Here is a 24,096-nt window from a genome sequence, read left to right on the forward strand (position 1 = left end):
AGTCGTTCTGTGTTTAGGTCTTGTTTTCTTGGTGTTCACCATTGCCTCTGGCTCATACACTCTTTCTGAGGTCTGTAGGGTTCTCTGAACCCATAAAGGAAAGATTTGATAGGAACATCCCAATTAAGGCTGAGTGTTTCAAGATCTCTCACTCTCTGCACATTTTAGGAACAAGCTATCTAACTTGTTTCCTTAAGGATCACATGAGGACAATGTGAATGCCTGTCTTGTAGGACATTTGCAAGAGGAAATGGTTATTATTTTAGCTCATAGTAAACATTCCATAAGCATTTGTTTACAAATATGTGGTATATGTGCATTTTTGAAAGTGCGAAATTTGCTTTATGTCTGACTGCACTGTTATGTGTTGTGATTCTTGATTGCTACTGAATGTTTACTTGGCAGATAAATATTGTACTGCATCTCATAATTATGTTTAGAAAATGAATACCATACTCTATTTGTATGCTATGTAACCATTTGTAACCCACCCACTAGAATTATTGACTTATGTTTCTGATCTGAGAATATCCTTCAACAATTTATCTGTGTAGTTCTTCTCTCAAGACCTTTCATTACTCTCCTTTTTCACATCTCTGGATTCTGGTACCATGGGAATCCAACTTAAATTGTGGATTTAGTGAACAATGAGACATTTCCCCTCATCTTAGAATCCTGGCTTGTATTGCAGCCTTCTAATCATTGGGAAACACCGAGTGCACTGCGTGGATACTTTTAATAGAGTTTGAGAACTCACTATGTTGATCATGTTAAAGCTCAGTTCTAGACGAGCATCGGTGGATGTGGGGTTTGTCCACTCACATCTATCCATACTTACAATGGTCTGTTTGTCCTGCGTATTGACCTGGTGGTTCTCCTACATCCATCTTCTGTTATCGCTGAGGACTGTTATACCTAAAAGGCTGACATTGTTCTCAATTCTTTAGCCTCCTGTGCTTAGTTACCAAAGAAAGACTATGTAATTTCAAGTTTTTGTCCATTCATATCATTCTTTTTCAAAGAAGCCTTTTTAGGACAGTGACGTTTAAAAAATGTGTGATTTCTCTCTGTGTATTGAGCAAGCATGCCACTTCTGGATTCTCAATATATAAGAATTGGGAGGGTCCTCACACAAATGAATTCCCAAGTTAATAGACGGGTGAAATGTTTACAGGGTTTAGAAAGGTGAATAAGGTTGTAGTAGGAGTTAAAGGGTAAGAAAACTTGCCACTTGGTCCCTTATCACATCTTTGTTACTTAGCCTTTTTTTTTTTTCTTTTCAACGAAAAATGGCGCAATGTGCTTGACATGACTGCAGTTGAGATTTGATGAAAATCGTGGAGTTGATTTCAGTGTTCCTTTGTACATTTTCTTTTCTCTCTTTGCAGTTTAACAGCAATGCTCAGGATGTAAGTTGTTTCCAGCACCTGGTTCAAGCAAATGTAAGAAATAAGAAGGTGTTGAAAGATGCAGTGAATAACATCACAGCAAAGGGGATAACAGACTACAAGAAAGGCTTTAGCTTTGCCTTTGAACAGCTACTCAATGTATGTACCAATAAGAGGCCATTTATTTTGTCTGTTTTTATACATTGTGATAAAAAATCACTGATCATCAACATTGAAAGTTACAGAAAAATGTGTTCAAAGAGCCACCTTTGAAGGTGACAGATGTGTTAATCAATACTTGGGTTTGCATTGACTCATTGGAAGGTTTTCCTTTCAGTGTCCTTCTGGGCTTGTCAATGTACTGAGATAATATGAAGCAGGATCTTGTCTCCAGGATAGGAAAATGTCATTAATTTTTGTACCTAAAGATGGGTTTTGTCTTCCTTGAAAAATATGAGTATGAGCCTTTGGTAGGCTAGAGCAGCACTACAAGAGGACTACTGATATTAAAAGAATTTAAATTTTCTCATGTAAAGGCCAAGGTTGATGGTCTCCATGACAGGGGATTCCCAAGGACTTTGGTAGGTTGTCTGCCTACTTGAACTGCATCAAATTGCACACTGATGTTTGGAATCCTTAACAAGAATATAATATATATTTTCACACTAACTTCATAGCAGTTTCATATATAAATGATAGTACTTTGACTATTTTAACTTATTACTCTGCTTTAGGAGACCTTTAGAAAAATTTAATTACATGGTAGGCTCACATCATGCTTCTCTTAGATAGAAGTAAGCTAGACCATTGACATTTTCAAAGAAGCTGAGCATTCAGCAGTAACTGAGAACCACTTTTCTCATCAGTCAAGCAAACACGTTCCATAACAATAGAAATGCTAAGATTATAATCTGATACCTCCAAGAAGTCCAACTTGCTAAATTAATTGTTCATTTTAATGGCACGTTGATGCTAATTTATTACTTTATGCTCAGTTCTTTGTAAGACCTTAAAGGTTATTCTAGGATTTATTGCTGGAATTGAGTCTTGCAGGATTAGAATCTGTGTGGTAGGTCAGAGGACACAGAGGGGAAAAGGGTGCTCAGGGAGTAAGTCACAGCATTTATGGGGCCCTGAGGAGCACTATGTGAAGGACTGCTCAGAAGTCTCTCACCGTCAGAATGTAAGGGGAATGAAATAGGGTGACCAAGGAGGCAAGAAGAGTTACTTGCAAATGGATTAAAAGGTTAATGTGAAAAGTGTGGATCAAGTTAATGTTATTTGTTTGCTTCCGCTCTAAAATGATACAGGTATGTAGAAGAAACATTTACTCATACAAAGCCCAAACACTAATCAGTTACAGGAGCTTTATTATGTGCCAGATGCTGTCTAAATACCATGGGGTCTTACTTTTATGGACCTTGTTTCCTTTGGAAAAAAACTAACACTGAACCAGTAAAATATGTACTGTATGCAAATTAAAATTAAGTATTATAAATGAAAACATAATCTGAGGCATATTATAGCTTGTAACATAGTAGTCTGGGAAGGTGTTACTGATAGGGTGACATTTGATGGAAGCTTTAAAAGAACTGAGATGGTAATATCTTTGTTTAGCTAAGTAATAAAGGCTATTCCTGGCCTCATCCACAAACCTATTTTTATAACATACTACTGGGCAGACATTTTGTCTGTTAGGTGTAATATGTGCCTAGTTTTTTTTTCATACTGGTTTTCTTTCACTAATTTCTCTCTATATTTTTAACAGTATAATGTTTCCAGAGCCAATTGCAATAAGATCATCATGTTATTCACGGATGGAGGAGAAGAAAGAGCACAGGAGATATTTGCCAAATACAACAAAGACAAAAAAGTGAGTGTTGTTTCCTAATATATTAATTTTAACATGGAGATAGTTTTCAGAAAGATAGTTGGTGGTGCTGAGGAGAATTTTTTCCCCAAAATATTAGTTGCTGTTATAAAATGATATTAATGGTAAAAGGAAACTTTGTTTAGTTCCCTTAGTCAGATATTGTAGTTTTATAAGTCCTATTTAATTCTTATATTAACAAAAGAAGAAATAAGAAGAATATAGAAAAATGTCTCTAATCATTGAAGATTATAGGAAGACTCAATATTCTAAAACTCCAAGAAATTTCTATAGTGATGTTTTAGAAAAACATGAAAATAATTTACAACAGCAAACAGATGCAGCCTTCTTGAGAATGAGTTCAAAGGAAGGTTTAAGATGCATGTTAAAGGACCATATTATTGTAGGGGAAGATATGAGGTCTTTCTTGTGCTTGCAAAGTTATAGATTTATCTTAGTGAAAACTACATCCATCCTCAGCCTTGAGATAGCTGAAACTATAGGTGTGCAAGACCATGCCTAGGCTTTCATTTTCTTTCTGATGGACACTTTAATATTGCGGGAAGATTTGGCTCAGCAGTAGCTCCAATGGGTGGTTTTATATCTATCTGAGGCACGCACGTGAATTTTTGCGTATATTAAAAGAAGAACTAAGGCAATTGATTATTGCTGGTAGACGGCAAATCAGTCTTATCCAGTATGAACCCTTGAGAGGTTAGCCAATCCAATGAGGTCAACCCTAACCACACATATGCAAGATAAATTTTCTTCAGTTGGCACTGTAGATATGGCTCAGAGGTTAAGAACACTGACTACTCTCCCAAAGGTCATGAGTTCAATTCCTAGCAACCACATGGTTGCTCACAACCATCTATAATGTGATCTGTTGCCCTCTTCTGGCATACAGGCAGAATGCTGCATACATAACAAATAAGTCTAAAAAATGCAGACTGCTTAAAATTTTTTCTTCAGTTGGTTATAATTATAAATATATGTATGTATATGTGCATATGAAAATTATAATTAAAGAATAAGAAATCATAAAATTTAGAAGGTATCAGAATAAGGTGATAAAGAATGATGTAAATAAAAGGTCATATATAAAAATATAACATATAAAATGTTGATTTTAGTACGTCTTAAAATGTAGGCTACAGCGACAAGCCAGTCATTCCCAGGCAAATAGATAAGTAAACCATTCTGCACATCCTAGGAAGTACTATTAGCCTCAACAAAAGGGAATTCTGTAGTATGTAACATGGTCAGACTTTGACATCATGCTTAGTGAAATAATCTCTTCATTATATGCATGCAAATAAATAAATATTATACGTTTCCACATACATGAGCTATCTGCAGTAGTCAAGTTCACAGAACCACGAAGCTATCAGAAACTGAGGAAGAGGAATGAATACTCATCTCATTTTCAGTCTGTAGGCATGTAGTTTCAGATTTGCAAGACGGATCCAAGGAGCTCCACAACAGCATCGTAACTGTAAAATATATGTATTTGAGTTAGATAGTCTTTATTACTTCTTTTATGTTTTGAGATTACAACATAATTATATTTTTACCCCCTTCCCTTTCCCCAGTGTAGAAGGCCAGGGAGCTCTCTCTAAGATTGTGACTCCAAGTAATGTCAGAAGCTTACACCCATTAAGTCTCACCAACATGACTGCCTAAACAGGAGCTGAAAATACGTCTTCTTAAAAATGCATTGAGGTGGGCTGGAGAGATGGCTCAGAGGTTAAGAGCACTGTCTGCCCTCCCAGAGGTCCTGAGTTCAATTCCTAGCAACCATATGGTGGCTCACAACCATCTATCTATACTGGCATTTGATGCCGTTTTTCTGGCATGCAGGTGTACATAGAGGCAGAGCATCTATACATAATAAGTAAATAAATAAATAAATAAATAAATAAATAAATAAATAATTTTTGAAGAATACATTGAAGGTATATCTCATGCAGTGTGTTTTACCATAACAATACAAAAGAAGCTAAATATATAAAAGTATAAGGTCTTAAAAATGTGTGACCTTTAAAAAATGCCAGAAAACTACTATGTTCATTGAACATTTTCCTCCATGCCTCTTGTGGCATTAGCATGGCCAATAAATGCTTCATTTACATTCAGTTTCCCTCTAGATGACTGAAAAGTCACTCACAGCAGCCCAGGTAGGTGTGATAAGATGTCTGGGCAGCTGATGGATGAGTCTGTAGATACGCAGCACGTTTTAATGAAGCCCAGAGCTTTGAGAATTAAAACAAAATGCTTGGTTTCTTTCTATGGAATGCACTACACTTGGGAATCAATCTACCTGATTAGAGATAGGCAGAGATTTAAAACCGAATCCATGTTAATCTCCTGGAACAGCTGTTCCAAATTAAAACACATTCGCTTTCTAATCTTTACCTGCAGCGGTGACATTCCTTTGGGCTCACCATGTGTGTGAGACCTCCTTAAACATGGTGCCAAAACTAAAATGAGCTCCATCAAGGAGAACAAACAAATGAGTAAAGGAAAGTGAAACCAGACATACAGTTATAAGATAATTCCCAGGACTGTAAAATCAAACATACTTGCTTTTCTGTAGGATAGCGACGATTGCTTGATGGGCGATACACACACCCTGTCTAGGTAGAAAATAATTCTCATGCTGCAATTCCTCTTCAGAATTTAATTTTAAGAAGGCAATCAAAACTTTTATCATGAGCATTTCAAAGTGCCTAGTTAAAAAAAAATGTGAGTGTGAAATAATTTTCAAACTAAGGAATGATCAGCTAATGTCAGAATCACTTAACAATACCGATTGTTATAAAAATGTTTTTAGCAGTTTACTTATAAATATAATGGGGAACTCTTTCCTATACTGCCAAGTAGAAAGACATTCTTTGTTGTCTCTAAAAGTCTACACCAATCACAAGTGACTGAATGTGTATTTGGGTTTAGAGTAAACACTGACTTTTTTTTTTAACTGACAGTAGGAAAATTCACAGGAAAAAAAATTCATTTCATTTTCTACTTTCTTTGTGCCTTCCTTCTCTATCAGGTAAAAGTATAGCCTTTGTAAGGAATTACTTTGACATCAATAATGAAGGCTCTTTACTTTACAAAATATTGAATGTCATTTACCAATTACATTGCTTCTAAAATCTTTTATTTTTGATATTTTTGAACTTTCAAACATTTTTAAGAGTTAAACTTTGGAATAAGAACCATACACCTTTGTTTGTAAATCCCAATGTGATTTATGCTAGAGTTAGGATACAGTTGAATCAATGCAGTACTGGCCTTCCTTATGGAGAGATTATCAGTTGAAATGGAATGTTTTCTGCAGGTGTGTGTGCTTGGATATCTACATATACCTTTTTGTCTCTGAAATCATTTGCTTCCCATTTATTTCTCTTAAAATAAAGTTAGGATTAACAGTTTGTTCTCCACACTAATAAAATACTTACCAGGTACACTTTGTTCAGATGTAGGAATATCATCTTTGTGCATTTTGCAGATTTTAAGTAAATATATAAATAAATCCCATGGAAAATGAAGTTCCCACCTTAAGTACCAGGTACATTATAACAATATAATATAATAACAGAAACTTTGGATACATAGAGTGCATGTGACCTAGGTTTTAGGCATACTAATATCATGTCAACCTGGAATCTTTCATAATTAAAACACTGCTAGGAAAGGCTATTGGTCTTGCTATTTCCATTACTGCCTTCTGTTTTGGTGAGGATCTCTGCCCAGCCTCTCTCAAAGGTCCTTTTGCCTAAGCATCCTTTGTCACTGTGTTTAAAATGCCTTCTTTCTGTTTGCTTCCATTGTACCAGATGACCACTTGCATTATATGCTAACATGTTATCTTGAGCTTTTATTTATTTTAGAAGCCTTTTGAAGTAGGGTGATATAAATTTTCAACCTGCAAAGAAATTCATAGCAGTAGCATAGTGCTTGGCTCATAGTAGTTGCTCAGTTTTTACAAATATGTTGAGTACATACTGAATACGTTTTTAAATTATGAGACTATCACAGATGCTTGAAAACATTAAGTACATTTGTAGTTTATTTAAGTGAATAGTATTCAAATAATTTTCCCTTATGATTGGAGCTTATAGTAAAAATAATATTGCACTCCTTCATCTATCTTAATTTGAAGGGAGGGAAGCCCATCTGATTTGTCTTGATGGTGTTGTTTATTCTCATCTGTCCAATACATAAGATTCTTTTAAAATCTCATCATTAGTAATGATAAAGAAATTTTTATTATTGAAGAAGAATATTGGATCGGAATCAGTACCTTGCATTCTGAAGTCAGCTGGGGATAATCTTTATAGGACTACAGATTGCTTGGAAATCCCTGTGTCTGTAGCTTTGTCCTACTTTATAAAATACAGTAAGTGTATTCTGAGAAAAGAGGATTTGAAAAGTCTTCCTTATTATCTAACAACATGACAGTGATTCGATACAACAGTTAGCATGCTCCAATATGACCCCAAAGCATGGATCTACGCTGTCCATGCATCTGCAAGACACATGAAAGAAACATTAGCCTGTTTCTTTAGGATGGTGTATGTGAAGCCTATATGACAGTCATGTGTTGTTTTCCCTTTTTAAACAATTGTTCTATGCTATTTACTTGATCAGAATCAACCAGTATTAGTCAAATCGTGGCTTCTGTTGGATCTTTGGAACTGAAATCGGTTAATTTATGTAGACATATGGCATGTATAATGCATTGGCTACTTAGCATTTGAGTCTGCTGCTGGATAGAACAAGTAGATGTCCAAACTTGCTCATCTAGAAAGGTGCTAGTTTTAGCCAATTTAAGTTCTTGATGCAAGAGTGGCTTATGACCTGCTATGAAAAGTGAATTGTGAAAGTTAGGCTGGCTACAGTGTTCTAAGATACTAATGTAGCCACTGCCATCTTTATTACTATTGCTGAGATGTACCTATTTCTATATGCTAGATATCACATTTATTATTTTATTTACAATTGCAATACTCACATGATCAAAGTATCATCATTATTTTTTTTTTGCCATGTTGTTGAAATAAAAATGCCAAGGTAAGAGACATCAAAAAAATGTTGAAGTTTGACAGCCTCATACAAAACGTTCCTGACTGACCACCTCTCAATTCCTCTCATCTGGCCAGCCTTGGCCCTAACCATTGCCCACTAGGACCTCCCTCATATCAGGACAACCTGACATCACCATCAGCGAGGATGCTCCTAGGTTCTACAACCAAGCTGTAATCTAGATGGATCATCAAATCTGCCCTAGCTGCAAATATCTTTCAGATCCTTGAGATTAATGAAATAAAGTATGAACATGAATTTGGCCTTTTATTTATTGCCTAGTATCATAGACCTAGAAGTGTGGGCTGTTTAATGCCTCTGTATTTAAATATGTTTGTGAATTGTGGAAAGCACTATAGCATATTTTCATAAAGGTTTTCAGTCCAGTCTAGTATTTTGATAGGCTTAATCCCAAAAAGTGTTAGTTCTCAGCGTGGATTAATAAAACCCATCTCTGATATCACTTTTCTCATATGTTTGAATAGCTGAAGTTTTTATTTTAGTTTTACTGGCTTCCTTTCTTCCTAGACTCATTTCCATTATTCTTTGGAGACTTGCCTATTCTAAATTAAACTTGAACTCTTGGTAACTGATAATTATTGAGGTGACAGTCTCCAGTGACTGAGTTCTTCTGGGAAACAAATTCATATGATCCTAAAAAGCTGACCCTGTGGGTTTGTAAAACTCTTAATTGGAGAAAAGTATTTTAGATTTCAACAAACAAGACTGAATTTTTTTTTTTTACAAAATTGTTTAGTAGAAGTGAGAACCATAAGATAAAGCTATGAAGTGGTACCATATATTTTATTATATATTTATCAAGATTGAACCCAAGGTCTTGCACACACCAGGCACACACTATACCATTGAGCTAACCAATATATTTAAAGAGCTAAATCTGCTGTTTTCTTAAATCAAGTAGTCTAGGTTTTCAATCAACTCTGAATTACTTGAATTGATGTATTCTGTTCAAAATTTTCAATTTTTCAATTTTGTTTATTTTTTTTACTGTATATACCCATATATGATGGGTGGGCATGTGAGTCATAGAGTCATGGCAGATAGCGTATGTGTGGAGGGCGGAGGACAGCTTTGAGAAGCCAGTTCTCTTTTTCTGCCTTTCCGTGAGTTCCAGGGCTTCCATTCCCCAGGATGGCCACTGGGACTGCAGCCAAGTCCACCTCCTAAGCCATCCTACCTGCTCAAAGCAATATTTTTTCTAAACAGCTGAAGGTAAAACACACAAATTTATGAATAATAAAGCCTAAGTTGACTTTGTTTAATCTTATGAAATCTGTTTCTCACATCATGGCTTTGCTTATTACCTGTGTCTGAGCCAAGAATGATGCAAATAAATTAAATATTCTTACGTTTGCTTCAAATTCTAATTAAACTAGAGAGAATATACCTGTGCAATGAAAAAAACCAAAAAAGATATAAATTTACTATAGTAGAAACATCCCAAATTACACAGCACACAATGCATCCCAGTGTCCTTTAGCTCCGTGCTCCCCACAGTACACTAACCTGCCTTACCTATAACCTGACAGCAGAGCTAGTCATCAGTCCCTCTAGAGAGCAGAGAGCATCCACGTGGCCCTTCACTCTAATAGAACCAGTCTCCACACTTATATGAAAAACATTACAGTAGATGTTAAGTTGTACAAATTTGGAACTGCGGTTAAAGCTGGAGTTTATACAGTGCTATTTTCTCACATTGTCTTTGGCCTCCAACATGACAGATCTTTGTGAAGCCACTTGTGAGATGTATCTGTCTCAAATGTGGCACGATAAGGAAGATTTTGGTAACGTTGATTGAGGAATATTCAAATTATTTTCTAAGTATGTCTCACTTTGAAAGTGTTTACTGTGAGTCTCCTAATTACATGAATTGGCCATATGATTATAAATGCTCTCTTGCCCTGAGTTGAAGAATTTGCCCTGCTCAACAGCTGAGATGGCACAATATAGACACAATGTAATGTGATGACTTTGAAGGTTCAGATGAAGCCTTTAGATTCTGACTGCATATTTAGAAGTTTAAGTTTTCCATGCCCTTGTATACTTGTTTTTACATAATTTTATACAATACACATTAGTAATAACTGGGATATATACAGGCCTTTGTGAAGGTAATTTGCCTTGACATTTATACTGTTCATCTGTCACGGAATCATTTCAGTTTTCAAGAATCATACTTTTAAGGATGTGGAATACCCTGAAAACATACATATAAGTAACATTATACAGACTGAGGAGGTTATACCTAGGAATATGCATATTCATATATATATACATAAACACATACATACATACATACATACATACATACATATGTATATATGCATGCATTCAATAGCAATAGATACAATTCATCAAATCCACCAGCTGCCACCCCCGGCCTAAGCATGCTGCATAGGCTGTCCCACTTTATTCACTCTAAGTGACCACCAATTCTGCCCTGTGTCACATTTAGGAAAAATGGCAGGTACTGTAGCTTCAGCAACAAAGTCTCCTCCAGCCCAGCAGTTCCTGGTCTCCTGGGATCCTTTCCTGTTCAAGCAAATATCACTTGCAATCTTTTTGATTAAAAATCACAACTAATAAACGTTTCTTGCCGCCTTGAAAAAAAATAACAGTTGGTAGGGAAAAAAAACGAAGCCTTGAATTTTAAGGAGAGTAAGGGGGTGTTTAGGATTGTTTGGAGGGAGGAAAAGTGGGAAAGGAAAGGAGAAATAATCATAATTATTATAATCTCCCCATAATGTAGAAGAAGCCTTAAGTGGAACTAGCAGGTCAGTGTTAGTTCACAGATGGATCCACTGGGTGGCAGCAGTGCAGTATAGGACGCAAGGAATGGAGCCTGAAATTCCAAACTGATGCCAGTGCACACAGTTGTTACTATAACATTTGGATTCTAAGGTTCGAAAAATCAGAATTCTCCCTACATAGTTAGGTAAAATTATATTAAACAAAGGAAAATACTGCAATGATATTTGCACTGAACACTAGCATATGAAAAATAGTTTTACCTTGCAATGTAATGTGAAGAGTGTGTTTTAAGCTTTTTTTTGTTTTGTCACTAAGTTTTAGGTGTCAAAGTTTTTCTCAATTAAATATGTAATTTCAAAAGTTATAAGATGATTGCTTTGATATACAGTTGGTAGACATATATTATGTGGTATCACCATAAAACTACATTTAAAAAATTGGCATCTGGATATAATAGATTTTATAAATTCTGATAATAAACCAGCTTCAAAATTTATGCAGAAGTTGAATCTGTAATTCTCAAGATTTTAGTAACCACTTGGGGGAAATATTGAGAAAAAAGGCACTATCATACATGTCTGCAACAAGAAAAGAGAAATTGAAAAAAGAGGTGCAGAAGCTAAAATGTATAATATGCAAATTAATGCATGTTAATTATTTGTATGTTAATTAGTTAATTAACACAGCAAGCACCAGGTAAAACAAAGAACCATGAGGTAAAGGGGAACTTAGAATTTTTTTTCTTTTTATTATTTTTAATGTGCATTGGTGTTTTGCCTGCATGTATGTCTGTATGAGGGTGTCAGATGTTGGAGTTACAAACAGTTGTGAGCTGCCATGTTAGTGCTGGGAATTAAACCCGGGTCCTTTGGAAGAGCAGTCAGTGCTCTCAACCACTGAGCCATTTCTCTAGACCGGGAAATTTAGAATTCTTAAACGTCGTATGAACTGTGAGAGACTGCACTCCTCTTCAGCCTGCTCTAGTCCCACAGTCCTTCAGTAGGAGCCACGGGCTCCTGGCAGTCACCTGTGGAAGTCAGGTGAGCTCCCGCTGGTAAAACAAATGAGGCAGAAAGTGACTTTGCTGTTTTCTTTTTTCTTTTTTTCAGTAGAGCGTTTATTTGCCCTGCTTGAATGATAACACCAGTCAAAATATTCACACAGTGTGGGTCTAACTATGGTCCGCATGCTATTGGAAATATAATTCACTCGGCCTTATTCATTTACTTCTTTGCACTGAGCAGTGTCTTATGGAAAGTATTTTGCCATAATTATGTTGTGGTAACAGGACGAACCAGAGACAGCTGTGCTTTAATTGACTATGTGAGGCATGCCTTCTAACGTTATGAAGGGCATGGCCTCGCGCAGATTCCTTAGGGTATACCAGGTCAACTGCATATTACTTAGGGTGGTCAGCCTTATAGAAATATTTCCCTTAGGACTAACTCAGCTGAGGAAGAAGTAACATTTTGAAATATATAGATATCCCCCTAAATGACCCAATAACAATGTGACCAAAATAAACCACCACTGGGGAATTTTGTTTGTTTGTTTTTGTTTTGTGTTTTGGAGGATTTGGTTTTTCTGGGTTTTTGGTGTGTGTGTATCTCTGTGTCTGTGTGTGTGTGTGTTTGAAAAGAGTCGTAACAGGCACAAGGAAAAGGGCACATGTCTCTTCTAGATTACTTTTTAAGTGACTAAAATTCACATGCAAGCCAGGAATCAATGTAAAAGACTTGAGACAGGACCTTGAATCTAAGCAGAAATTGAAAGACTTGAAACTGAGACAGGACCAAGGCAAGTTTGAGACCGGACTGGCTTTTATGTAGCTTGATCCTGTCTCCAAGTGAATGCAGCAAGCGGGCAAGTTCACCAAATGACCCTGTACCTTACTAGCTGAGACAAACATGCATGACTCAGAGTGTGGCTCCAATAAAACCTCACATGTGAAACAGACCATAGCAAGCATTCAATTTACAGTATATGGTATGTAACATCTATGGTCCAGACCAATAGGAGAAAGAAAAAAAATGTGAATATAGTTTTTTGAGATCTGTGCTAACAAATAATGTGCCAAACAAAACAAAACAATATGTCAGAGCTGTGGAGATGACTCCGTTTTAGTAGCATCTGAAGCTCCAACATGGGGATCTGAGTTCAGATGCCTAGTGCCCTCTTAAAGAGTACCTGCATGTAATCCCAGAGCTGGGGCAGAGGAGATGGAAGGATTTCTAAGGTGCTGTCCAGCTAGTTTAGCCAAACAGTGAGCTTTGAGTTCAGGGAAAGAACCCCATCGCTCAAATGAAAGTGGAGAACTGAAGAAGACACTTTGATACCAACATCTGTCTCTGTGTGCCTCTGCAGAGGTGCAAGTACATGCAAGGGCCAGTCCATATGAATTACGAAAAACAACACACAAAAAACAGCTAGCCACTTAAGTACCATTATGCCATCTTTTCCAGTAAATAAGTGACAATAAATCACAGGCTTACGTATCTTGCAATTTGCAGTGCCAATGTTTTTACTGTGATTGATAGGTGGGTGCTACGTTTAGCCAAGTGGGAAGGGAGTTGAGTTGCCCCTGCGGGAGGCACCTTTTACAAAAGAGACCACTGTCACTGTCCCTGTCCAGGCACAGAGCTTGGAGACCAGAGGCAAGACACAGTAGTGTTAATTCCACTGTGGCATCTGGAATGTGTGTTCAGGGCAGCTGGGGGTGGGGGGGCTTCCCTGTAGTGCCTTCCTCCAACCCTCCAGGGACCTCAGTGTTTGTCTTGTTTTATTAACGTCACTGCCTGAGTGAGCTCTTAATTGTTTCTGCTTCCAGCAATTTGTTTTGCTGGAACAAAACATACTTAAACTGTATTTTCAACTTCCTTAGGTCCGTGTGTTTACATTTTCTGTTGGTCAACATAACTATGACAGAGGACCTATTCAGTGGATGGCTTGTGAAAATAAAGGTAATAGATATGTTTCTCTTGAGAATGTTTTGTTTATAGTTGTTTTTAGTCTTTACTGCATTTAAGGTAATGTAAAGTAGCAACTTTAATAGGTCTGGAATAAGAATTAGACTGTGAATTTGCTTTCTAAAGAAAATAAGAACAACACAGGACAAACTCTGAGATTACCTCTGCATTAGATAAACTCAAACATCTGATCCTAATACAGCAAAGTGATGAAAAGATGAGCAATACTTAGTGATATACAGCAGATTTGTGCATAGTTTTTCTCTGAGTGACTGAATTACTGTTTTTGAAAACCATCTCATACTTTCTTCAATATTCAAATTATATGCAATGAACTATTTTCTTTGTACTCAGAAAAAAAAGAAATACTTTTGAGGACTAAACTGTTATGTTAGGAAAGAGAACCAGGATACATCCTAAAACTTCTATTTTGGGGGGCTGGAGAAATGGCTCAGTGGTTAAGGGCACAGCCTGCTCTTCCAGAGGTCCTGAGTTCAATTCCCAGCAACCACATGGTGGCTCACCACCATCTATAATGTTATCTGATGCCCTCTTCTGCAGATAAAAGCACTCATATATAATAAATAAATATTTTTAAAAACTTCTATTTTGGAAAATATATGAATATAGTTATGTACTTATCTGTACCATTAATAGTTTATCTAGTGAAAAAATATTTTAATAGCTCTAGTTTCCTTACTGCTTTATAGAAGACAATTGTCATTTGTCCTACCTAATGAATATGGTAAATTTTATCATAAATTCTCTAAGATTAGTTGATAATATTCATCAATCAATATCTTTCTGACTTTAGTAATACTTTACATTATTTACTTGCTTAAGTTATAATGAGAGCTACCTTTTACTCCTAAAATAATGAAGATATTTTGTTGATCTATATTATATGTTCAATATTTATAAATATATATGCATTTCAGGTTATTATTATGAAATTCCTTCTATTGGTGCAATAAGAATCAATACTCAGGTATGGTTATTTAAAGCTTTTTATACACTCTTTTCAAAGTTTAAGATTACTTTCCTGGATAAAAAGATATTTTTCTTGTTTCAATGAATTCAATCTAAAGAGAATAAGTAAAAATTTTAAAAATTATATAACTTACATTTGTATACCATGCTGGTTTATATGATGTTTATTGATTTTTGTAGCATTAAACATTTAAAACCCTGGTCAACACATGTATATACTCATGAGCTTGTTATTCTTGGGCATTATAAATGGCATAGAAAATAAACAAAATTTATTAATAATTTCATTTAATTTTTATTAAATTGTAAATCACATGACTTTCTCAACCATATTGAACATGAAACCGTAACTATTCTGGGTGAGTGATGTAAGCCATAAATAGGACTGAATTCTTCCCACAGATTCCTACAGGTGTATTTACCTATTTATTTAAATAAGCCTACATGAGGATGACTTTTTAGCACCATTCTCTTAAGTGGAGAGCGTACTGCTTACATAGCATTTTGTGGAATTCAGCTATCTTAATTTAAATATTTGTCATCTTGAAATGTTCATAAATTATGATTTAAAGATCATCACTGAATTTGAAACACCAGCAACAATGTACAGAATAGCTGCTACAGTGTAGTTGAAGTAGCCTGGCCTCCATGGAGTGCATGCTGAACACAGGGGACGCTGAGATGAAACAGCAGTGCCTGTGAGTCTGCTTTCTGGATTTGGCACGCATTTCCCTTATTTTTTGATATGTTTAAATGCAGTTTTGAATTTCATCCAAACAATCTGTTATATGAAAGCAAGTATGTGGCTGCTTTATCATTTCAAATTTGTACAATTTCACACATAAATCACTGAGCCTTAAATAGTTTAGGTCAACATGAAGCTGTTCATAATGAACATATTTCACTTATATCATTGGCTGTATTCTAAGGAATAATGTTCTGATTGGTACTAAAAGGAAAAAGCTGGGGAATATATATTATTGAATTAATGTATATAGACATACCACTTAAGAAATAAGTTGGGTTAAACATAGAGAATGCTCCAAAGGCTATACATACTCTTAAAATTTTGTTCCATATTTATTTTCAGTTTTGCCACTGAAGGTTTTTTTTTTTAAACTATCTCTGTTCTTTGGTTGTTTGCTTGTCAGTTGATTTACAACCTTTCTTTTGTATAAATAGGAATATCTAGATGTTCTGGGAAGACCAATGGTTTTAGCTGGTGACAAAGCGAAGCAAGTCCAATGGACAAATGTGTATTTGGATGCACTGGTAAGAGATTGGGATACTCCCAAAAGCTGTCCTTACAAGAGCACCTAGCTGACTTTTCTCTCTGGGTGACATTTCCTTTTGCCTCTTCACTGAATCCTTTTAAAAATCTCTTCTTTTGCAAGCTTCTCAGGTTTTCAGAAAGTGCTTAGAAAATCCTAGATTTGCATTGCTATAAAATTATACATGTAAAGTTTTAGATTGTTCTTAATCTATTGAAGATATCAGGTTTCCAACCTACAGTGTTGACCGTATGAGGATTTCAATAACCTTTTGATCTTTTAATATAAGAAATTAATGCAGAACATCATGTGACTAGTAACCAAGCACCCCGGATTTTGAACAAACATTTGGAAAATGTCTTTTTATGATGGATGTCATTTGTTAACTATTTGTACAACATCCTCCACCATCGCACTTTGACTTTTGCATAAAAAAAACTGACAACATATTTAAATTGGCATGGACATGATCATGTGTTCATATAGCCTTAAGTTAGACTCAGACATTCTTATGGAAACACCACACTGAGGTGGCCAAATCTGCTGTGACATAACATACGCATGCGCATGTTATGTTGTTCTTAATGCAAGTGCCCTCATACCACAAGCATTCTATATCTTTTAAGCTGTTATCTTCTGTGTCTACATTACTTTAACACATACGAAGACATTTTTACCCAGAGTGGTGCATAGAGCTATCCCTGGTTTATAACTGATAGGACCCTGGATTAGTGCTAACCATCCTATAGTACATGGAATGGCTCCGCTTGCCACACAGCACAAAATTATCCAGCCCGAGTTGTCAAGGTGAGAGAAGCTGAGAGACCATGTTTTAATTTCTTTTACTTTATGACACAATTCATTAAACTTACAACACCAAAGATTGTTTCATACACCAAATCTGAATGTGAGGGCTTTTTAGTCTCTTATCAAAGTAATTATATAGGAGAGTCTAAATGCAAAGCTGAAAGTAAATGCTGATTCAGTAATGCCCTTTTTCCTACTTGGAGTCCAGATAAATGCCTTTGCTACTTCTCTAAGGGCAGTGATGAATCCGAAGGGCAAAATACAACCCGTTAGCAAGAGTTATCACTTGGTACTTACAAAATAAACACATACAGGAAGTTAGAGGGGAAAATAGGGACTATTAACAGCAGTCTCGCATGCTACGAGAGATAAAGTGACGCTTGCTTACCTCAAACCACAGAAAATGACTGTCCAGTGTCCGTTCTTGACGTTACTTATTTACTTAAGGTCACATGGTCATCTTCAGCCATGACCAAGATATTTCAGTTGTTCAAATCCATCACAGACTAAACATGATAGAAGGAGTCAATAGTTAGGCCCTGCTGAATTTCCTATGGCCAGAAGTTCATTAACCAGAGTGCCTGCTTTGCTGACAAGGTTCTCACTGATAACACAAATAACATTCGGAGGAAATGCTGATTCTAAATGTTCTACTTTATAAGCTGAAACATGATTTTTTTTTTGTAAAATGGGACACGTAAGATGGTCAGAAAACAAAGAGGACATTCTTTTTACTGTAAGTGGCATATCACTTAGAATCACTGAATGCAGGGGTTTCAAAATGCATGACCGTCAAATCAGCAGCTTTTTAGGAAGGGAACATACAGTGTTTCTCAAGGACAAATTCGATAACTACTATGGCTTGAGGAACGTAGGAGCTGTATATTTGGAGTTAAAACAGGGGTGGTTGAGGAAAAGAGCCATTTCAGCTGAGGGTAGCATAAGGCACATTTCTGTAATACATACAGAGAATGGAATCACATAAAAGAGGACATTATCAAATTTAGGGCCACTGGGCGCGTTGAAAAATAATACCAACATGGGATCAACATCAGAGTCCCTGGCTATGGGTGAGAAACAGAACTAGGGCAATGCTGGGCAAAGACTGTTTCACTTGGAAGGTAAAGTGAGGCTCTTCCTGTATAAAGGGAGATAGGAAGAGTTGTGATGTGCAAAATGAGCATCTCGTTCCAGGAGACAGGACCCTTATTCTTTCATTCTCTTCTGTGAAGAGTGTGTACCGTACCTGGAACAAAGGATACATTGGAGTCTAGTTCTTAAAATACAACCCACTAGGTAGGGGACTGTTTAAGAGTATTATTTAGACATCACGGTGCTCAACTAGAATTCTCTAGAAATGCATGAGTCTTCTATGTACCACCACCCTTAGCTAGATGCTTATGATACAGCATGACACATTTGACTTAGGGCATAAAAATGGTGAATTAAGCTACAGAAACTAGCTCTCAGCAACCCAAAAGTATTATCTCATTGCTAGTTTTATAAAGGTATCTGATATTAAGTGAACCATCATTGTGGAAGAAATGTAAATGTGAGAAAAATTATTATAATGTTACAGTTACATTGGTCTAAGTGGGATTTTTAAATTTCTCAGTACTTACTATATGTTGCGCAATTCTAAACTACTTAACAAGTATTTATTTCTAAGAAATTTCCACTGATTCTTTAAAAAAATTTTTTCCTTAAAGATAGTCAAAACTAGTCTTGACTTTTAACAAGATAATTGTGGAGTTAAGTTTCCAACTTCAAAAGCTAATGCAATTGGACAGAGTTCAAAACGTTGCTTTTATTGGCATTTTTCTCATCTATTTTAGGAGCTGGGACTTGTCATTACTGGAACTTTACCGGTCTTCAACGTCACTGGCCAATCTGAAAACAAGACAAACTTGAAGGTTAAAAGTTAATTGATAACACTAATAATAACAAATGACAAACTGTGACGTTAAAGCGCCATGTGGCTAAGAGATTTCTATAAGGATGTACATAAGATGCAATTGTCTTGGCAGGTTAAAGGTCAATGGCAGCAGCTGGTTGTGTGATAACCACCTGGAAAAGGGGAAGTAGGTCAAATCCTGTGACCTCAGAGACAGGATTCAGCTCTAAATGTGACCTGATGAGAATAGAAAGTCAGACCCCGGGAGAGATGGCATGATAAATGCACAGTGGCATCAGCAGCCCATTTTTTAAAAAATGTGCTTGAGATATTTAGGGAATTCTGTGATGGAAATATAAAAACCAAAGCCATTGTTCATTTGAACCAGGTGCAGAAAGATATGTTCTTTGAACCCTTGTTTTGGAACAAGCTTTTGTACAATAACTTAAGTTATCTCATAGGTTTCTTTTTTCATTGTTTACAGCTCAATGAAAAATTAGTTTTATAGAAATAACTGCTTTCTTTAGCACTGAGAATATTATCAGTGCAACAAGGAGCTATCTGCTTGAAAGTAGTAACATTATTGAATATAGTTCATATTTACAATGTTTGCTATATAGCAAATATTTTTTATTTTAAAATCAGATTCCATAGTTAAGAATGGGTGGCTACTTACTAACAATATTAAGAAATTATTTTTAAAATTAAAGATTTAAATGCAGGTGATATTGGTGGATTAAAGAAATGATAATTTATAGTGTGTAGTTCAGTAAGTCTGTTGTACTAAAGCATTGTTTGTTTTTTATAAATTTCAGTGAAGTGCCTCATTTTACCAATGTAGTTCTACAAAGCACTTGCTTAAGTTATAATGAGAGCTACCTTTTACTCCTAAAATAATAGAGATATTTTGTTGATCTATATTATATGTTCAATATTTATAAATATATATGCATTTCAGGTTATTATTATGAAATTCCTTCAGGGGCCATTGACATCTTAAGTATCCATGAGGCCTAAATTTTGAAATTCATAACATTGTAGTTGTCTGTGTCATTCCTTCTCATGTTTTAAAGTTTTTAGTATGATCTATCTGTCAGATTATTTTCATTTATTAGTTTTATTCAGCCTAGGATTGGTTCATAGCAACAGATAATAGTTATCGACCAATCTCTTTTCCTTAATAAACTGTACCTAGATTTTGTAATTTTTAGGTTTAGTCATTAATATTTCAACTAATTTAATAACCGGGATGATGAAGTTGTGGAAATGGTCACACACACACACATACACACACACACACACACACACACACACACAATGTGTGTGTGTTTTCACTAATGTAGAAATAATTCAGTACCACAGTAATAGGATGAACATACATTTGTAAAAACAGTTTCTGGTATAAAATGCACTAACTTCACTATCTTCTTTTAGAACCAGTTGATTCTTGGTGTGATGGGCGTTGATGTGTCTCTGGAAGATATTAAGAGATTGACACCACGTTTTACAGTAAGATGCAATTTATTCTTTAGCTACCCTCCTATTTAAATTATGTACCAATATAGTTTGCCCACAAAGCACTTCAATACAAGATACATGTGGGTAATTTAACAAGAGTTATTTCTAAAAGCATTTTTTAAAATGTGAAGACACCATGTTTTGTTTCTTCAGTGAGCTGCAAGACTTAAACTGAATAGCTATTAAGATGATCATTTTAATTACATGGGAATTATTAGAAACATGATTTCTAATTGTGACTTAGGAATCTCTGAGGTTTTTTTTTTCCTATTTTTCAGCTGTGCCCCAATGGCTACTATTTTGCAATCGATCCTAATGGTTATGTCTTATTGCATCCAAATCTTCAGCCAAAGGTATGCATATACTTTGTTTATAGTTTCCGGCGTTTGGTATAATTACTGAGTACCACTAATGAGACTGTAGCCTGTTAGGTTCTCTTTCTAATATGACAGACAAACAGAACCTATGCCTTCCTTAAGAGACGCCAAGGCCACTGATGACAACACATGGAAGTCTGAGCGTTCTTTATTTTTTTTTCTTACCAAGTTAGTTTAACTACTTCTTTCAGACAGCCAGCATCACCTTTTGAACGTCATTTTCATGCATCTCACTTGCAACTTTAAGGCTCTAAGAGGGCATTGCTCTGAAAAACACTTAGAGAGGGGCAGAATAGTAACACTGTCAAAGTTAACCTTAATTCTTTCATCAGAAGTGCATCAGTGTATTTGAAAGAAAGTGGGTTCTCTCTCTAGTCTCCGTTATTATTCAAGAAGATGAAATAATAATACATGCAAATGTTTCTAGGTCAATGTCATGTGACTTCTTCCTGGTACTATAATATTATTACTAAATACATCACTATAATTTATAGTTTATAAATTGTTCCACAGGTTTCATCCAAAACATCAGAAAATAAAGTAGTCACAAATCTTTTGTGTAATATTTTTCTATGGAGTTGTCATTTTAAAAAACTTTTTAACACATAGTGAATTCTCTATCTTGATTTTTCTACCATAAGCTTTTATTCTTATATTTAAAATAACAACATTAGTTTAATAGATGTGTATTTTGATAAATTCTGCTAAATACTAACTGTATAGAAAACTGTGTATAATTAATGTCTGAGAAATCAATATGCAAAATCAATCTTGTACTATGGTTGAATTCTCCTTTAGCTTAAAAGATACCACTTCATTCTTTGAGATAACAGAGGGTCAAATTTCAAATTTTAAAAATTTTGTAATATCCTAATATGTTTATTACAGTTCATTCAGATTGCTATGGTAAAAAAAAAAAAACATTGAAGCTTTGACTGGTAGCTTCTAAAAAATAACACTTATTTTACACTTCTTAAATTGGGGTAAGACACGTGTGGGATCAATGTGTGTTCATCAGCAGACAACTCTTCCCATAACATCACATTGTAGAAGGGCTAAGCAGGGCAAGGTGTCTCTCTGGCTTCACTTATTTAAGTACTAATCCCCTTGTAAGCTGTTGCCACCATAACCCAAAGAGGCCCAAACTTCTTTTACAAGCCCCATTGCCAAGACAGGATTGCTACAACAAAATTTGCATGGCCATTTCCAATATTTATATCCTATTTACTTGTGTTATGCACACATTTCAACAGTTTTTTAAATCTTTTTATTTCAGCCAAGAAAACTTATTTAGGATAAACTATCTCTTCCACTCTCCAATTGTTAGATTCTTGAGGAAAATCAAAGATAAAACAATAAAGTTACTTTAATATATGATATTTGAACTCTAGCGCCCCCTATTTGACCACTTCCCTTTGGTGGGGAGGCCTGGTAGCACTCAGAGAAAGGGTAAGCAGGACACCAGGATGAGACCTGATAGGCTGTGGTCATATGGTGGGGGAGGAGGTCTGCTTCTGTCACAGACCTAGGGGAGAAGAATAGGATGGAAGAGGGAGGGAGGGGGGAATGGGAAGATACAAGTGAGGGAATAACAATTTAAATGTAATCTGAATAAATTACTTAAATTTTTTTAAAAAGATGATTTTTTTTACTACCATTAGTTTGGGCTTCTTTGGTGTTTTGTTTTGCTTTGTTGTCATGGACTCTATGGTACAAATATTTTGAATTGTGACTACATCATTTGTTCTGTTTCTTGTCAAGGAAATAGCTGGCTATAATTGACTAGAGGATAGAATTATTATGTTGATATGTAGGATAATGAATTACTATTTCTCTGTTGATTCAGCCTATTGGTGTAGGTATACCGACAATTAATTTAAGAAAAAGGAGACCCAACGTTCAGGTAACTGTGAATGAAGGTAGACAGCAGCGCTTTCCAATTCACTAAATCAGAGTTAGAGCAAGCTTCTGTCCTCAAAGCTTACAGTAGAAGAGGCCTTTCCTGACACCAAGCTTCCAGAGCATGAGGCAAAAATGAGCTTCCTTAAGTGAGCTGGAGCAAAGTGTGTTAATTATGGCAAAGGGTGTGCATTGGCTGAAAACTGGCTAAGGGATTTTTAATCTAATAATAACATTAATCAGAATAATCAGAATGAAGCAGCTCCTGAAGAAAATTGGTAGTAAATTTGGTGAAATTAATATCATAGCCGTGTTTTCCTAACATTGTGCTTGTGAAATCGATTTCTAAGTGTAAATAAAGTCATGATTCCTATGCTGTGACTTCCATAAGGAAGAATTTTTAGCAGGATTGTTTTTTTTTTCATTTCTAAAAGTGGAATTTGGGGTGCTGGAGAGATGACAAAATGGCTAAGATCACTGGGTGTTCTTCCAGGGAACACAAGTGTGACTCCCAGGCCCAACATGGTGGCTCTCAGCCATCAGTGACTCCTGTTCCAGTGGATTCCATGACCTTTTCTGGTTTCTGTAGACAGTGCACTCACATAGTGCTCAGATACACATGTGACAAAACACACACACACACACACACACACACACACACACATACACACAAATAAAAAAATAAGTAAATCCTAAAAAAATATAAAAAAATTAAGTTGAGAGTTCTTCCCTTTAACTAATTAACAGTGTTCAAATTTGGGGATTTAAAATGTGAATCTTTGATCTTTGGAAAACTATACTAAGCCCCCTTTGCTGTGTTCGTTACAGGTATGTACAGGTACAGGAAGTTCAGCATAAAAGGATATTCCTATAACTTATTCAGACAGACACGTCTTATATAAACCTATCACTTCCTTTAAGACATGTGGTAGTATTCTGCTGTAGAGGCAGCACCGTGTTAAGTTATATGTATGAATTAGTAGGATTGGGTTGTGGTCTACTGGTTACCAGCATTGTCCCTTCGGGCGGTACACAATATCCTGAAAAGCAGGGAGTCAAACCGATGTTCACTCTGCACTCCACTTGAGAAAGTGCATATACATATTGATGCCATGCCCCACTCTGAGAAGTTCTCATTGAATTTAGGCTCCAAAAAGTTGCTAAGCTTCCCAGCAGTCAAAAGTGTGACAATATGGACTAGGAGAAGCTTTAGTTCTCTCACAGAGCCAGAACTCCGTGGTAGTCTGAGTCCGTGT

At 35.8% G+C, this 24,096-nt stretch overlaps 1 protein-coding gene across 6 annotated transcripts in view; it reads left to right on the top strand.

Annotated features, from left to right (window-relative positions):
- CACNA2D1 (calcium voltage-gated channel auxiliary subunit alpha2delta 1) overlaps positions 1-24,096 on the top strand; it is a 423,580-nt gene that overhangs the window by 344,745 nt on the left and 54,739 nt on the right. For 4 of the 6 annotated variants that reach the window (XM_084784400.1, XM_084784402.1, XM_084784401.1 and 1 more), the window contains exons 11-18: positions 1,389-1,547; positions 3,157-3,261; positions 14,000-14,078; positions 15,023-15,072; positions 16,257-16,346; positions 18,988-19,065; positions 20,481-20,555; positions 20,843-20,917. In XM_084784400.1, coding sequence (XP_084640526.1) covers positions 1,389-1,547; positions 3,157-3,261; positions 14,000-14,078; positions 15,023-15,072; positions 16,257-16,346; positions 18,988-19,065; positions 20,481-20,555; positions 20,843-20,917 — 711 coding nt within the window. Of the gene's footprint in view, positions 1-1,388; positions 1,548-3,156; positions 3,262-13,999; positions 14,079-15,022; positions 15,073-16,256; positions 16,347-18,987; positions 19,066-20,480; positions 20,556-20,842; positions 20,918-22,787; positions 22,845-24,096 lie in introns of all 6 variants that reach the window. The other 2 variants (XM_084784398.1, XM_084784399.1) reach the window with 1 other exon arrangement.

The sequence above is a fragment of the Acomys minous genome, assembly GCF_964271855.1.
Source record: "Acomys minous genome assembly, chromosome: 6".
In the NCBI taxonomy this organism is placed as follows: Eukaryota; Metazoa; Chordata; class Mammalia; order Rodentia; family Muridae; genus Acomys; species Acomys minous.